Below are 16,002 nucleotides of genomic sequence, written 5' to 3'. Positions count from 1 at the left end.
AGCTGAGTGACACCATCTACCTATCTGTCCCTCTCCGTAGGTGCCCACGTACATGGTCCCTGTGTTCCAGCCATAACTATACGGTTCTGCTTTGAAATGCCCTCATCTCATCTGCCTTCCTGCCTTTGCTTACACTTTTTCTTTGGCCTCAAGTGCCCTCTTCCCATCACTGTCTGTTGACTTGCTTCCCTGATCAAATGCCATCTCCTCTAATCTGAAATAGTGACTCTTGCCTCATCTGCACCATTAAATGTTGTGTGTCTGTCACAAAATCACACTTAGGACCATGACTAGAGCTAAGGTCATCTACATCTTAGCCTCTCCGCCTCCATATATATGCCTTGTATATCTTCAATAAAATGTTTTTTGACTCAAATTCTGCTTCTCTTCTCTATGCCCTTTCCTGCCTGTCCCCTGACACCCTGCACCTAATGCACCACCTGGAATTTAGTAGGTACCCAATGTATACATCCTGTGGAGTTTTAGGGGCAGCAAATTCAACATACAAGTCTTCATAAGTCAAGGGGAGTTAGCCTTTACCTTTAAGTTAAATCAAACATCACAAGGAAGTATATGAAATTTGCCTGTACTGGGTGGAGCATCAGGGCCCAGGAAGATAATGTCTCCCAAAATGCAGACTGAGAACAGTGGGGTTACCCAGATGATTTTAGGTGACACAGAGGTGAACTTTTTATCAAATGTAATAGTTACATAATCTCGTATATAGTAAGAAGAGATAAAATTAGCACATCAAACCTATGACTTCGTAAACATTCTTTAATAAATGCTCTTGCATGTGAATAAAAATGAGTTGATTTAAAGAAAAACATTACATAAATAATGGTAGAGGATATGGCCAAAAGATGTGATGATGGTGCTCCAAGGTTAGGAAGCATAAGGACAGACAAATACTTTTAGGAGTGCAGAGCTGGAGATGAGGGTGAAGAGGTACCTGTTTATGGACCAGGTCTATTGGTAGCCCCAGGAATTAACAGAATTATTTACACAACTGTATTACTATGCAAAGCTCTTTGTTGAAAGGGCAGAATGCAAATAGAATGTTTTCTCATCACTATTGTTCCTTCGTTGGAATGAAGAAATATGGTGAATGTCAACTCACACATCAAGCTTTGCAGCATTGGCCACCAAGTTTCATAATGGTCATGGGGTTTTACACCCATTCTCTAGACAGTCAGATACAAAGGACCTTAATATGGGTTTGCTTTTCCATTTTTTTTTCCTGCAAAGCACAACACTTTACAAAAAGAAAACACATCAAAGGCAATCCTTTTCTTGCATACATTTCAGGGTTCCATTTGAGATCCACACTCATCTTCCTTATCCAATTACATGATCAAAGTATAAGTGTTTGGCCTACTTTAATGCTTTAAAGACGTCCAGGGAAAAAAGTAAGAACATTTAAAACTACCTTTTTTAAGCCACACATCTTCCTGTAGAAGAAATGGAATCCATTCCACCCTCCCCACACACCTCCCACCCCCCACCCCCACTTAGCTAGTCTCTAGATACAAAAAGTCAAATCAGAAAGTTAACATGTTCTAATCATCCAAACCATAAAGCGTCAGTTACATCTCTGTAAAATCCAATCTAATCTCAAGTCAGCATGTCTAGTGTACTTTTTGCTTTCTATACTGCTACAAAATCCCTAACAGTACCTATTGCAAAACTCTTGATTTTCCTGATTAGTTTTAAAGACCTCATAATTAAAATAAAAACTGTAAAAAAAATCCTGAAATACTATTTATTTGTCTCCCCAAAACTGGTTCTAGCATGTCTGTTCATTTTAATGCTACAATACAGAGTTCATATTTCCTAAAATAGGATGCACCTTGTCCTTCATATTAACACTCTGGGATTTGAGGCCCTGGTTAAAAAAAAAAATAGCAAATGCAGCGTCCTCAAAAATATTTAAGTGAGCAGACTGCCTATTGGCGGATTGATTTTTCTCTATGGAAATAAATCTGTCGGCAGCCACCAGAATTGGGGTCTAAAAGATGACCTCGGGCAGCTGCTGCCATTTGTTTCAGTGGGAAAATGAGGGTTTTGTCTCTCCCCAGGGGTTAATACTGTGATGCTCTAAGCATCGTCTGGGCTCTGTTTCTGAAGGGTTACACTGAAGAGGAGGAATGCTTTGTGGTTTATGACAAGATCACAGCAGAATATTTTGTGCACGCTGTGATTTGTATTGCCCATTTGTGCACAGGCCATAAAAGTGCACTTTTTATCAGGAGCATTTGTGAATATATAACAGCACTGAAGACATATGGCCACTAAATAATTCACAGTTATCTATCTCCTCAGCAGATTCCTTATACACCTACCATGTTTTAATGCCTAGTTTGCTCAAAAACAATATTCTTTATGACCCTTCCAATATAAAAATGTTTACTGACTGGCAACAATATATTGATACCATGGGATTGGGCTGTAAGGAAAAGGAAAGCTTTCTACTTTCTCCACCTCTCCCTGTTCTCATTTGTTTCTTCTGAACTCTTCCAGCCATCACCTAACCTCACAGAAGAAGGTGCCCTCCTCAAATGTGGGTGATAACTTCTGACTTCTGGTATTTGGGCTATAAGAGGGAAGTCACTGACTAACCTTCACCCTCTTTTCTTTTCAGTTCTATATCCATTTACAGTCCCAAGGAGAATCCAAATGCGTTTGATGCTGCAGCATTCTTCCAGTCCGTGGGGAATTTCCTGGGGATCTTCGCTGGCTCGTTTGCAATGGGGTCTGCATATGCTGTTGTCACAGCACTGATATCCTTTGTGTGTGTGTGTGTGCAAAGCTGGGGACTGTTAAGAGCTGTCAGTGTCCCTGGAATGTTTCTGAGGATGGACAATCTCTAGGCTATGAATGGCTAGATAGTCTGGTTCAAGTGTGATACAATTCCACTGGGGCCATCTTAGTTCTGAGTCATCCTTGAGGCACAGTTTGGTACCAGCAGCACAGAGGCCAGGCTCTTTTCTTGTCCAAGGCCTGTTCTAGCACCGCTGATACTGTCTGACCCTAGGATAGCAACAGTCCTAAAAAACTGCCACCTAGGAAAATAGTTGGACATGATCTGGATTGGCTATATTAGGGCCAAGAGAAAGAGCTGAAAATTCGAGGTCAAGAACAAGACAGGATTGACCAGGGGTGATTAACTGGGTATCTTCTTATTCCTTTTCAAACTTCTGTCAATCAGTAGATCACAGGGCTGGCCAAGGCAAAGATCACTGTATATTTAAAGAAGCATTTCTGGCTATTTTACAGAAGAAGACCTGCAAGGAAGGTGGCAATGACATGTTTGCCATATATGGGCAATTGTGTCATGTCTCGTTCCCTCTTATGCAGTAGTAGGGTAGGAGAATGGGTAGAGTTCCTAGAGGACTTGAGCCAGAGATTGAAGCTGGTCTAGTGAGAGGTTCAGTCAGAGCAGTTGGATGGGACAAAAGTAAGTTAGAGTTGGGGAAGAAAGCCAGAAAGCTGATGTCAAGTATGAGGGCCTAGCAGAAGCCATCCAAAGAGGCAGGACAAAGGATCAAAGACCAAAGATGTTGGGGAAAAGAAAAAGAAGAAGGGTGCAAGAAGGGTCAAGTCTCTAGCAAAGAAAGCAAAATGTTAGGTTCTTTTTTATGGGTACTGACCCAGAGCAGAGTTTCACTGAGCAGCTGCTAAAAGGTTAGGTCCTACTAAGGGTTTCTAACATAAGTCAGAAGGTGAATAAAATACAGACTCTGCCTTCAATTAGTAACAAACTTGGAAGGACAAGGGCTGCAATAAGAGTTGTTTAGAAGGTGAGTTGCAAAGCCACAGCCAACTTATTAGGATGCTAAAAATACAGATGTGGATGGGTCCATTGTTTCTTGAATAGTCCAAAAGACTCTTGGCCAACCTTATAATTCTGAAAAATAATTTTAAAAGCAGTATTTACATGCAGATAACAGTGTAGGCTGAGCCTGAAATATAGGTAGGATATAAACAAGGCTATGTGATAAGTGATTCAGGAGAAAACCAGCATTCATTAAGGTATGGGGATGGGGCTAATGTGGTACATGCAGATGTGCCTGAGAGGACCACAGGGCTCAGGCTGGTGAGCAGTGGAAGATGATACATAAATGGGTTGGAATCACCTTGTGAAGTATCTTGGAGTATTATTCAGAGAAATCTGAGCTTCATTCTATAGTCTACAGTTAGCTACTGAAGGTTTCTGCTCAGGAGAGTGATGTATTGAAAGTCCCATTTTTAAACAATAAGTAAGAAACAGGTTCACAGGACAAATCAGAAAAAGAAGATTAGAATCATCAAGAAGGAGACTAATGTTTAAAAGAATCTCTAGGACTTAATGATTGGAAGAGGAGAGACTCAAAGGCCACTCCCAAGTTTTATCCCAGAAATCCTAGACAGTATCAATTCCATTGACAAAGAAATAAAGTAACTCAGAAAAAGTAGGGCTGATTCCTAATAAAAATAATGATAATAATCTAATGATTAATATCAGTACTTATGATATGTAAAGCCTTTATTTGTTTTACACACTATACCTCCTTTACCCTGACAATGATGATATCATGCAGATATTTTAATTTTATTGGACACTGAATCTTAGAAAGGTCAAGGTAATACCCAGTGTCCTGCTGCTTGTAAGAATTGGAGCCAAAATTCAAACCCAAGATTGAAACCAAGAGACAGACCCAGAGACAGACCATGCTCTTTATCACTAATCCCTATTGCCTCTTGATTATTAAGTGGAATTATGATGGAGGCCACATGTTGTTTTGAATAAGCAATGGCAATGGTGATAGCAACATTTAATGAATGTCTAGCATGTGCCAAGGAATTTATATATATCTCTCTCTTCATTTGAATCAACCCTGTAAGATAGGCTGTTATTATCCTCATTTTACACATGAGGAAACTGAGGCTCAAGGAGGTTAAGTAGCTCCTCTGGGTCACATATCAATAATAGTGGACACAATTATTATTATTATTATTATTATTATTATTATTGTAACATTTGTTGAGAACTTTGCCATTTGCCAGCCATTGTCATTAGCATTTTGCTAATGGATTTTCTCATATAGCTTTTATAATAACACTGGGAAGGAGATACAGTTATTATCTCAATTTTACAGCTAAAGAAACTGACACATAAAGGTTAAACAACTTGTCTGAAGCTAGGAGATTTCAGGGCCAGGATTTAAAGCCATGTCTTTTGGCTCCAGAGGTGGAAGAGCTGAAATTGGAACTCTTCTCCACCTGGCATGAAGGCAATGTATGGACACATAAGTAAATAAGGTGGGAAGGGAAGGGAAAAAATTCCTGGAGTTTGGAAGTCTTCCATGAGATTGGATCAGATCTGGAAAAAATGGTGGAGAGATGGAAGGGACAGGGGCTCAGTCTCAGTGGGAGAATCTGTCACGCAGCATCAATGGCCTTGCCTCTCACAAATTCAGGCTGCAGAGGAGACAGGTGTGCAACCATCCCCTCCATCATCATAACCTTGATACATTGTCCATAATGAGGCAATGCTCCTCAGGGCATAGGTCCCTGGGCACTATGCAAGCTGGGGTCTTGACCCAGAACTGAATTACTTTCTGGACAAGGTTGAAAGAGAAGAATGTCCTATGTCCATTTGATATACCGTTACTCAAAGTGGCCTAAGCCTTCTCTACGATAACGTAAAAGAGGGAATTCAGAAGAACAAACCCCATTAAAAACAAAGCCTGCCCTCCAAGTCACAAGAAAGATTGCTGGAAAAGGGTCCAGCCCATGTTTTCTTCCAGATAAAGAATTGCTCCTAGGTGTTTACTGAATCTGATTCCAGGAAAGATGTTTTACAGAATGAATTAATTTAAATCACACTAATAGAAAAATTTATATATTCCTTGTTGCATACCAAGCACTCTTAACACATAATGACTTGTTTATATACCTAGGAGGTAGGTTACATGATTATCCCCATTTTCAGACAGGGAAACCAAGATACAAAATGGCTATGGAGCATGGCGAAGAAGCTGATACAGTGAAGTGGAGTTGGCTTCCAGAGGCTACACTCCCAACCATGGTGTTATTTTGCTTATTCTTGGCATTTTGTGCTTTCTAAAACTTTGCAAAAATGTTTTAAATATTCATCTCATTTTACTCTGCACACTTGGTGCAGATAATTCACATAGGATAGAAATGAGGCTCAGAGAGGTTAATATATTGCTCAGAAATCACACAGCCAGCAACTAGCAAAGCCAAGACTCAGACCTTGATCTTCTGCCCCAGGGGTCATGCTTTTCGCTTCCCTGCCCTACTGCTAAACATCTCTTAATGTGGAATCTCTTTAGATTTTTTTTTCTTGAAGCATAAAAATGCCACATAACATATCCTTATTTGTGAGGGCTCTTTTTTATTTTTTTATTTATTTATTTATTTATTTTTTTTTTTTGCCTAACTGTAGGCATAGTTGCGATGTGACCCTTTTCCATCGATCACCTATTCCTAATCGTCTTCCTATAATCCCTTCCCTGCATGATTTGGGTCACTATGCCTTTGCTCTATATGTAATTTATAGGCTATTTATTGACCAAGTGTCATCTCAGCCAGAATGAACCATCGCCTGCCAAAGGGCTTCTTGCCTGACCTAGAAATGATATACTTTTTCCCCTAGCCTACTTATACTAAGATGGCATGGGTATCTTCCCTATCACTGAATGTGAATGTTGCTCTGATCCTATTTCCATCCCCAGGAGAGGAGTCTTTAAGGTGATCTGTCCACGGCTTATGGCTCTCCAGGGAGCAGTGACCTCCTTTGGTGCTGACGTATTTGAAGCACCTCACCCTGCTTTACTCTCCATGGCTTTGTTTTGCCTCATCTGCTGCAGGCTCCCGAGAGGCACACCCCAAGGACCAAGGCCAAATTCAGGAGGTTTTGTACCCACAGTTAGGTGATTTTATCTTCTTAGTAAGACACCTTTTTTTAAATTGGAACACAGGTTTGTTGTGCTCGCTTCGGCAGCACATATACTAAAATTGGAACACAGGTTTGCATTTTTACTGGAGTGTTCAGCCCCCAGTGAGGCACAAAACTCATGCTGGCCTTCAAAGCAGTCCCAGTGAGACCTACAGCCTCCCAGTCAGGTCTGAAAATCAGTGCTCTTCTTTGAAACCGATCACAACGAGATTAGTTTTCCTCAGCCAAGGAGGAGATTTCGCTTTCAAAGCATTTGTTGTTTCCCTTAACGTGTCTTTGTCACTTGACCAAATTTACCAAGCTGTGTGAGTTCCCTATGCTGGAAACAGGCCTGTTTTTCCTCCTGTCTTGGAGCGCCTTCCTGTCTGCTGAGGCTGCCGGCCTGACAGGTCAGTGCTGCATTCTGCACAGCAAATTGGATGCGTGATATGTGTATGTGCTCCCATGCGTATGCCTGCCTGACCCAGCAGGAGGTGCGATGGACTCTCTCCAAGATGGGTTTGTGTCTGAATCAGCCTTTGCTCGGTACCCTGGGGGAGGGAGGAGGATAATAACTCATCCATTTTGTATGCAAAAACTTAACGGAAAGCCTCCAAAATGCTATTTCCTCTTCTCTGTCACTGGTCAGGAGGGTATGTTAAAATCTACAAATGACTGATTTATAGAGGTGATGGATGACTTTACAAATGGAAGTCTACTCACAACGTGAAGGGGTGCACAAGTGCTTTGTAGAAAAGGGTGGTGGTTTTCCATTGGCTGCTAACAGCAAGTAGGCAGTAGAGGCAGCCGGCCCAGGGCATGCACATTTCCACCCACACCAGTGTTGAGAATCTTTGCATACAGAAAACAAAGAGCTAACGTGGCGGTTCTACAATTTAATATCTCTTACCATAGAAAGTTTATATATAGAATCCTCTGAGGCAGAGCAGTTAATAGAGAAAGGGGCAGTCCCTAATGTCCCAAGGGCCATGGATCCTGTGATCTGGATTCGGCAATTAGATTGCCTTTCTGCAACAGCAAGGATTTGCGCTTGGATAGCTGCAACGATTGGGTGCCTTTCCGTGTAGAAGAATCACTGTGGCTCTGAGTAAAATGTCAAAGCTGTTTCTCTCCTTTGGCCTAGTTCCCTGCTTCTCCCAGGTTTCAGCCCTTGATCCCTTGCTGTTCCCTACTGTTGTCATCTTAATTGACATTCAAGTGGTGAGATTCTTCACCCCACTCCAAGTATTCACTGGTAACAAGGTATGCCTCTCTGGCTATTTGCATTTTATTAGGTGGTACTTTAAGTCTAAATAATAATAAAAGTTGACATATACTGAAGGTGTACCATGAGCCAAGTGCTAGCTAACCGCCTTTCATGCACATCCTTGCTCATTCACAGGACTCAAAGTTAGGGCCTACACCCAGGCCACTCAGCCAACAGTAAGTGATGGAGCTGAGATTTAAAACTAGGAGATTTGATTCCACAGTTAGGCTCTTGGGCATGAAGCGTTGCTATCTTGAATGAAATTCCATCTGTGGAATATCAGGCAAGCCCTCATGAGAAGGAAGATATTTGGTGTCTCAGGAGCCTGCCTGGTCCACTTGGTCATAGATTGGTTTTGGCTCTCCTGTGAAATGCATGGCACATCTTTCTTGTAATGATAACCTGTTGTTCTGGACAGCTGACCCAACTTACTGCAGAGTCACAGGGGCCAAGCTATTCCCCACAACTTTGAAGGTGTCTATTGCTGATGCAGATAGCCACCCTGCCAGTTCTTAGGGTAGTGTATACCAAGGCTACATTACCAGAGTCCACCCTACCGGCCCTTATATCCAAATCATCACAACACAATGTTATGTTAGTGCCTTCCACTGTTGGTAGGGCGGTTGCTAAAGAGCTTATTCATTCCAGAGAAAAAGATCAATTGTGTCCCTTAAAATAATGAAGGTAAAAAATTTACATCAGCCATTCAAAATAATTCTGGTTCCCTTTTCTCCAGATTCTATGCCCTTTTCACTACTCAACATGTTGTAAAAGGTAAGCAAGGTTAACAATAAGAATACATATTTAACCTTCTAGAAAGGTAAAGAAATCTCTTAACTCACCTGCTATTTTGAAGTCTACTTTTGAACATTGTAATAAACACACACACCAATACCTAAAAATTGTTTGTTTTTATGTGTGAAAATTGTCTTTCTAGTTTCTGATCCATTTCAGCAAGATCTTGTTCTAGTAACTACTTAAAAGATTATAGTCCTTGTACAGATTGCTGGTTTACCTGTCCATTTCTCTTTTGCCACCCTTTTCTACCTGATATCCTTATTGGATGCCACATAGACCACCTCATGGGATGGGTGAATGTATGTGTGGGCCATGGTAGTGGAAAGACCCAAATGTCCACAGCTGCACCCAAGAACACACTCACGTCAGAGAAGTACTCCAGATTAAGCAATGTGCCTAACAAATATTTGATAGAAACCAAACTCTAGGTGTAAGCATTTTCTACTGCCAAATACCAAGCCCAGTTAGTCTAAATTACTAATGTGTCTGTCTGTTTGTTTGTTTGTTTGTTTGTTTATTATTTAATCCTTGCCTATTTCCAGATTGGATTTGAGACAGTTCATAACATGAGCCATGCATATCATGGGACCATTTAGTTGAGAGTAAATACTCAAGTGCTTTGGGATAGAGTTTTTCTGCAAAATTAGACAGCTGTTCATTGCTGTGGTTTGGCAATAAATAATAACTCTGGGCTTTCTGGCAGCCAAAGCCAAAAGGGAAAGATGATGAGTTATACAGGAATAATACAACATTATAAAAGGAAATCATACTTATTTGTAAAAATGGGCAAACTTTTTTCCAGTACTAAAATTTTAGGAGAATTTATCACATGTATCCCTGTATAAGGGACCTTTGAACGCCATAGGGGACAATATTTTTAATAATAGTTTAGGGAAGATGAACATGTATTCTTTGTGTAGTAATTTCTCAGATCAACTTCAAAGAAAATCTGAGAGAGTGGCATCAAATTATAATTATCTAAGGGTGGGCACCGGGTGGCTCAATCAGTTAGGTGTCTGACTTTGGCTCAGGTCATGATCTCATAGTTCGTGAGTTCGAGCCCACTCCAGGCTCTGTGCTGACAGCTTGGAGCCTGAAGCCTGCTTCAGATTCTGTGTCTCCTCTCTCTACCTCTCCCCTGCTCATGCTTTGTCTCTCTCTCTCTCTCTCTCAAAAATAAATAAACATTAAAATAATAATAATAAAAACATAATTATCTAATGTTACTTCTGGTAATGATACAATCCTTTTAGTTGTAATCCACAAGTAAACTAAGATATTGCAAAGCTAAAATCTAGAAAATTTTCTAAAAAGTGTATAACAAATGAATATGTGACAACAAATATAAGGAACTAAGTGGAATAAGCTATTATAAACAGTTGATGAGTAACCATGGAGGTAACCAGCAATCCTGGGGCCTTGTCTGCATTCATGAACAACCCATCATGTAGGTCCTAGGGATGGTGCTTACATGCACTGGTTTCTCAGCAGAATACCCCCAACCCTGACATTTCAAAGTGGTGCTCCAGGATGCCCACCAAGTGAGCAGGGTGCTAGGCTTGTCATCCCTACACTATCCCTTTTATTGGTTCCATCAATTGGGTTTTCACATAAGATTTCATTTGAAAAAAGGATTTCTGTTACTTTAAACAAAGTATGTCTGTTTTTCTACCAAATTAATACATAAACATTATAGAAAATTTAGAAAGTATAGATTCACAGAAGGACATGATATTTGAATTACCTGTTTTCTTACTCAATAACTATTGTTAATATACATCTAATTATATGCGTCTAATTATATGCATATACATACATTTAATTAAATATATACATTCATTCATAATATAATTATACTTTTTAAGTTTGAAGTAACTTGCTTTTTACACTCAAGAATTTATAGTGACTATTTTTCATGACATTCTTCTCTATTATTTAATGGATGCTTAATAGGATATCCTATCAACTTGCCATAATTATTCTCCCCTCCTTTTGATTGTTTATACTTTTCAGTATTATACATATGATTGCCATGATCATCCTTATAGACTGATGTATTCATTTCTATTACTGGGTTAAAAGGAAGGCCAAAATCTTAATGTCTTGGAAAAATTAATCCAAATTATCTTCCAGAAAATTTGTAACCCTTTATACTTCCACAAACAATGAAAAAGACCTCATTTACTTACATCTTTACCATACGAAATCTTACCCATCCTTGCTAATTTGATAATCAGCCTCCATTTCATTGTGATTTACATTTATTATGTTTGTACCAAAGAAAGCATTTTAGTTTCATGTCATGGGCAATTTATATTTCTCCTTTGGTGAACTACCTATTTCTGCCCTTAGTCCTTTTTCCTACTGAGATGCTTATGGTTGTCACATTGAATTTTAGAAGCTTTTTATTTCTTTAAAAAATTAACCTTTTGACTGTCACATAAGCTATAAATATTCTCCAACTTGTGGTTTTATCTTTTAAATATGTCATATTTTGTTTGCTTAGTAAAGGAAAAAGATAGTATGGACATTTTTAAGTTTATGTGGTTAATTTTATCTCCTCCTTAAAAAGCCTAAGATTTTATTAATTTTTGCATGGAAAGCCCAAGTGTTTACTAATGATAATATGTACTTTCTTTTAATAATTTTATTTTTGCATTGGAATCCACCTGAAATTTGTTTTGATATGTAGTATAGGATATAGTAGGGACTTGATCATCTTCCTAGAAGGTTATCCATTCACCCTAACACCCTTCAAGTGTAACCTATGTATTTATGATATAATGTCCATGTCTGTAGGTACATAAATGTGTATGCAGGTTCTGGGCTTTCTATTGTACCACTGAGATTTCTATTGTCTTCACTGTTTTGATAATTTCAGGGGTGCCTGGGTGACTCAGTCAGGTAAGTGTCCAACTCTAGATCTTGGCTCAGGTTATTATCTCACAGTTCATGTGTTCAAGCCCTGAATTGGGCTCTGTGCTGATGGCCTGAAGCCTGCTTGGGATTTTGTGTCTCCTTCTCTCTGCCCCTCCCCCAGTGGTGCAAGCTCTCTCTCTCTCTCTCTCTCTCTCTCTCTCTCTCTCGCACATGCACACTCTCTCAAAATAAACGTAAAAACAGAAACTTAAAAAATTTACCCTTTACAGCTTCATTGTTCATTTTACTATCTAGTAGCTCCATCCCTCACCCCCTTTCCTCATTTCTGAGAGCTTCTTTGCTATACTCACATCTTTATTATTCCAGATGGACTTGAAAGTAACTGTTAAGTTTCAAGCAGAAAATAACTTTGGGATTATGATTGTGGTTGCATTAAATTTTTAGATTAATTTGAGAAGTGGTGTTTTTACAATGCTGAGTCTTCCCACCCAGGAATATGTTACATCTCTCCATTTATTCAAGTCATCTTTTATGATCCTTAGTAAATTTTTATAGTTGTCGTCACACTCCAACTACAAATTTCTTCTTAAGTACTTTTTAAACTATCTTATATTGGAGGGTATGCGGATGAATCAAAACTTCTTCCATTATAGTTTTTAACTGACTACTGTTTGTTTATGTGCATCTAGACTTCCCTAGGCTATTCAATCTATTCCCTGTAGTTCTGAAATCTAGAACTAGAGCTGATGGGTAGAATTAGGATTGATAGGCCAAAGTTACATCAGACTGTCAGATCTGTGAGGGCTGTATTAACACCAAGAGTATGACTGAAGCCTTCTGGGCACTCACTATCTTTTCAGCAATTGAATGAATGATTTTAGCTCAACAAGAGGAAAAATTTCCAAAATCTGAATAACAGATTGCTTTATAAGGTAATGAGTGACCTGTGCCTGATAACATTCTTAAAGATTGTATATGTCCACTGGTCAGTATATTCCAGAGCAGATTTATACATCAACTAAAGAATATATCAGAAATCACACTAATCAGAAATTTCATTTGCTTCACTATTAAGTTAAAATACAGATATATAGACCTGAGGAAACAAGAGCCTAGTTGAGAGGAATATAATAGACATACATTGATTTGGGCTACCATCACCCATTCTCCTCTTCACTGGTAATAGCATCCTGTTGTTGCTTAGAAAACTACCCCTCCTTCATCAGATACCATCTTGTTGATCAAAGTGTCCCAGCCTCCCCTGCCAAAGAGAATAGGGACATCTGAAGCAAGGTCAATCAGACACTCTTTGCCTAGGATGTGATCCTTTAAGGGAGATAGAAGGATGTATGATTGTTGGCACCTGTTCTTTCCAACAGCAAAGCCCTGTTGAAACCCCCTATTTATTCCTGACAAAGATTCCTGGGGCTGCCTTTGTACATTTTTTCTCAGAGCTATCACTCTTCCCTCCAATAAATTCTTTTCTGATGACAGTAGCCAGAATCAGTGTTTATTGCTTGCAAACAAAGAAACCTAAATGGTACAAGGGAAGGAATTATCCATGATGTATTTCCACAAAAGAAACTGAATAACTTGGTGACAGATCAGAAGGGAAAGAGGCTCAAAGACAGTGCAGCCTCTAGGCTAGGACACTTGGGACCCTCTTATGCCAGATGCACAGTCATAGGCAAACAAAAAGGATCAAGCTTTTAAAGACAGTTTGCACAGTGTTCATTATCATTTTCGATTCAGCTTCTTATAAGATTCATTATGAACACTCCAGTGTGAGGGGAGCTTGCTCATTACCACATCTTCTGCTTTCACTTTCAGTTGTTACTAATTTGATGATGATCATTTGATTTATTTTGATTATCTTTTACTTCAAGGGCCACATTTGCAGCCGCCTCATCTCAGTCACTTGGAAATTGCACCTGCAAATGTTCAATAGTCATATAGAAGAACTTAGTTTTATAGAAACAAGTGGCTTTTAGACATGCAAATGAATGTTCTGATTTCTATTAGCCAGAAGTTTGGTTCTCTGCTGTTGGAAATATACAAGTGTAGTTTGAGAAAACTTTTATTTGGGAAGACTGGGCAAAATGTCAAATGCAAGGAAGAAGTCTTTCTAGAGAATGGGAGTATGTAGATAGAAATGGACTTTAGGGAGTTCTTTCAAGCCAGGAGAGCATAGAAAGAAGAGAATGTATATGGATGTGCCCACTCAACTTACAAAATCAGCCACTTAGGGATATGTCTCTGGTTTCTGGCTCTTTGGCTCACTTGCTGAGGGATTGGGATAAGTCATCCTATCCACTGGTATCTCAATTTTCTTTACTGCTAAGGTAAAAGGATTTTATTATTTTGTAATGGAAAGACATTGTACAGGTACAAAATGTGGCTTTTGAGTAAATACATGACCCCAAGGTGTTCTCTCTATAAGGTACCCGATACACATGCATACCTAATTTCTGATCAGGTAGAATTTTTCTTGTGCAGAGTTCTGTTTTCTAAAAGTCATTAGGTTACTGAGCCATTATTTTAAATTGAATATTGAAAATAATTTGGCAGTATTATTTATAGCATAATCTCTAATGGAATTGAATCCTGTGATAGAAGCTGCTTTTCAGTTTATAAATATAACCAAAAAGCACAGCTGGACAGGTTGTTTGAGAATTCATTTTTATAATCTGTTTCCCAGCTGAGGCTTTGGGGGTCAGGTTTTTGCCAGAAGCAAACTTACAGGGACTGTCATTAAACACACGAAGAGTATGATTTCTAATGGCAACATTGACACCATGTCTAATGATTTCTCTGCTTCCAGGCACTGCTGTAATAAAAGCAGGTTCCATTTTTAGATTCCTAAGGCATATTTTATATCCACTGAAGGCAAAGGAGGGGGAGGAAGGCCACTGGCACACCTCATTTTCTCATACAAAAAGTTAAACGGTATAGTTTGCTGTTTACTCACCTTAGAATCATCTCCATCTACAAAAAAAAAAAAACATGTAAAAATCTGAAAGAAAAAAAAAACAACTCCTGATTACTAAGTAATGCTATTGGGCTTTGCAGTCTGATTCTAGAGAGTAAGAAACTCTGAAAAACTTTTTAAATGTAGAAGGGTGAAAACAAATGATGCTCTGGCACATTTACAAAGGAATTAACCAGGATGTCTGAAGGCAGCACTCAACACACAAAAACATCAGGCACAACATAAACAGTTAATTCATCTCAAGCCTATCACCCAGTCATGTTCTCTTGTTGGTCTCAAATGACAAGGGCCTAATTACATCGTCATCATAAGGAAAAGTTGAAGCTTGGAAGCTAAGGTTCTGCTTATCTGTCAGGTCAGTTCTTGAAAGGCTTTTATAGGGTAAGTAGTCAGGAAAAGGAGAACTTGGGAAAGTCTTTCTCATTTACAATAGACAAGGAAGAAAGATTACCAAATGAAGTGACTGTTACTGGACATGTTGAGACTTTACTTGATCTAAGTAAGTTGGCTCATTACTTCTTACCTCCATCCTCTCTCAGCTTGGCAAAAATTTGTCTGAAACTCTTAAGAAGGCTTTAGCTTAGAGGTGGACGTGTTCCATTTGGCTTGCCAGTGATGCATTGCATGAATTGGTGGAAAATATATTTCTGGATCTCAGTAAATAAAACAAATCACTGGGAGGGGACTTGGTGTGAATTGTTTCTTAAAACATATCTGGCCAGTTTTTGCTTCTAAGGACATGTCATTAGCTGACATCTCTTTGCTTAAAACTGCTCATGCTTTCATATTGACAGAACCACATGAATCCATTTAATTAGCCAACAATTCACTAACACATGAAGTGCACTAAAAACAAATGAGTGTTTTCCAAGCCAAAAAATAAAACCTGGAGGCTCAGAATATTAGGCATTCAAACTGGAGTAATAGGCACCCAAAATTCTCTAGGGGCTTAGTTAACCACACTGAACCAAGGGCAAACACGCAATGTTGCCATCTCAATAAACACAGGTGTAAAGTGCATCTCCTCGCATAATAACTCATTAACTCACAGCTGCACTTTCTTGAACTGAATAGCTCATCATTTCAATATTCAAACAACCTTACACATGTAACTTGAGTAGTGGA

The 16,002-nt window shown here is 39.1% G+C and overlaps 1 protein-coding gene across 15 annotated transcripts in view; it reads left to right on the top strand.

Annotated features, from left to right (window-relative positions):
- SLC9A9 (solute carrier family 9 member A9) overlaps window positions 1-16,002 on the top strand; it is a 743,317-nt gene that overhangs the window by 422,715 nt on the left and 304,600 nt on the right. For 14 of the 15 annotated variants that reach the window (XR_015240025.1, XM_086674475.1, XM_086674481.1 and 11 more), the window contains 2 exons: window positions 2,642-2,780; window positions 7,248-7,353. Coding sequence is in view for 14 of the 15 variants with exons in the window: in XM_086674475.1 (XP_086530601.1) it covers window positions 2,642-2,780; window positions 7,248-7,353 (245 nt within the window). In the remaining variant the exon portion in view is untranslated. Of the gene's footprint in view, window positions 1-2,641; window positions 2,786-7,247; window positions 7,354-16,002 lie in introns of all 15 variants that reach the window. The other variant, XM_086674470.1, reaches the window with a different exon arrangement.

The sequence above is a fragment of the Puma concolor genome, chromosome C2, assembly GCF_028749965.1.
Source record: "Puma concolor isolate L17-30 chromosome C2, mPumCon1.1.hap2, whole genome shotgun sequence".
Taxonomy (NCBI): Eukaryota; Metazoa; Chordata; class Mammalia; order Carnivora; family Felidae; genus Puma; species Puma concolor.
The sequence above is the reverse complement of the archived record's forward strand: the minus strand, read 5'-3'. Positions and strand labels throughout refer to the sequence as shown.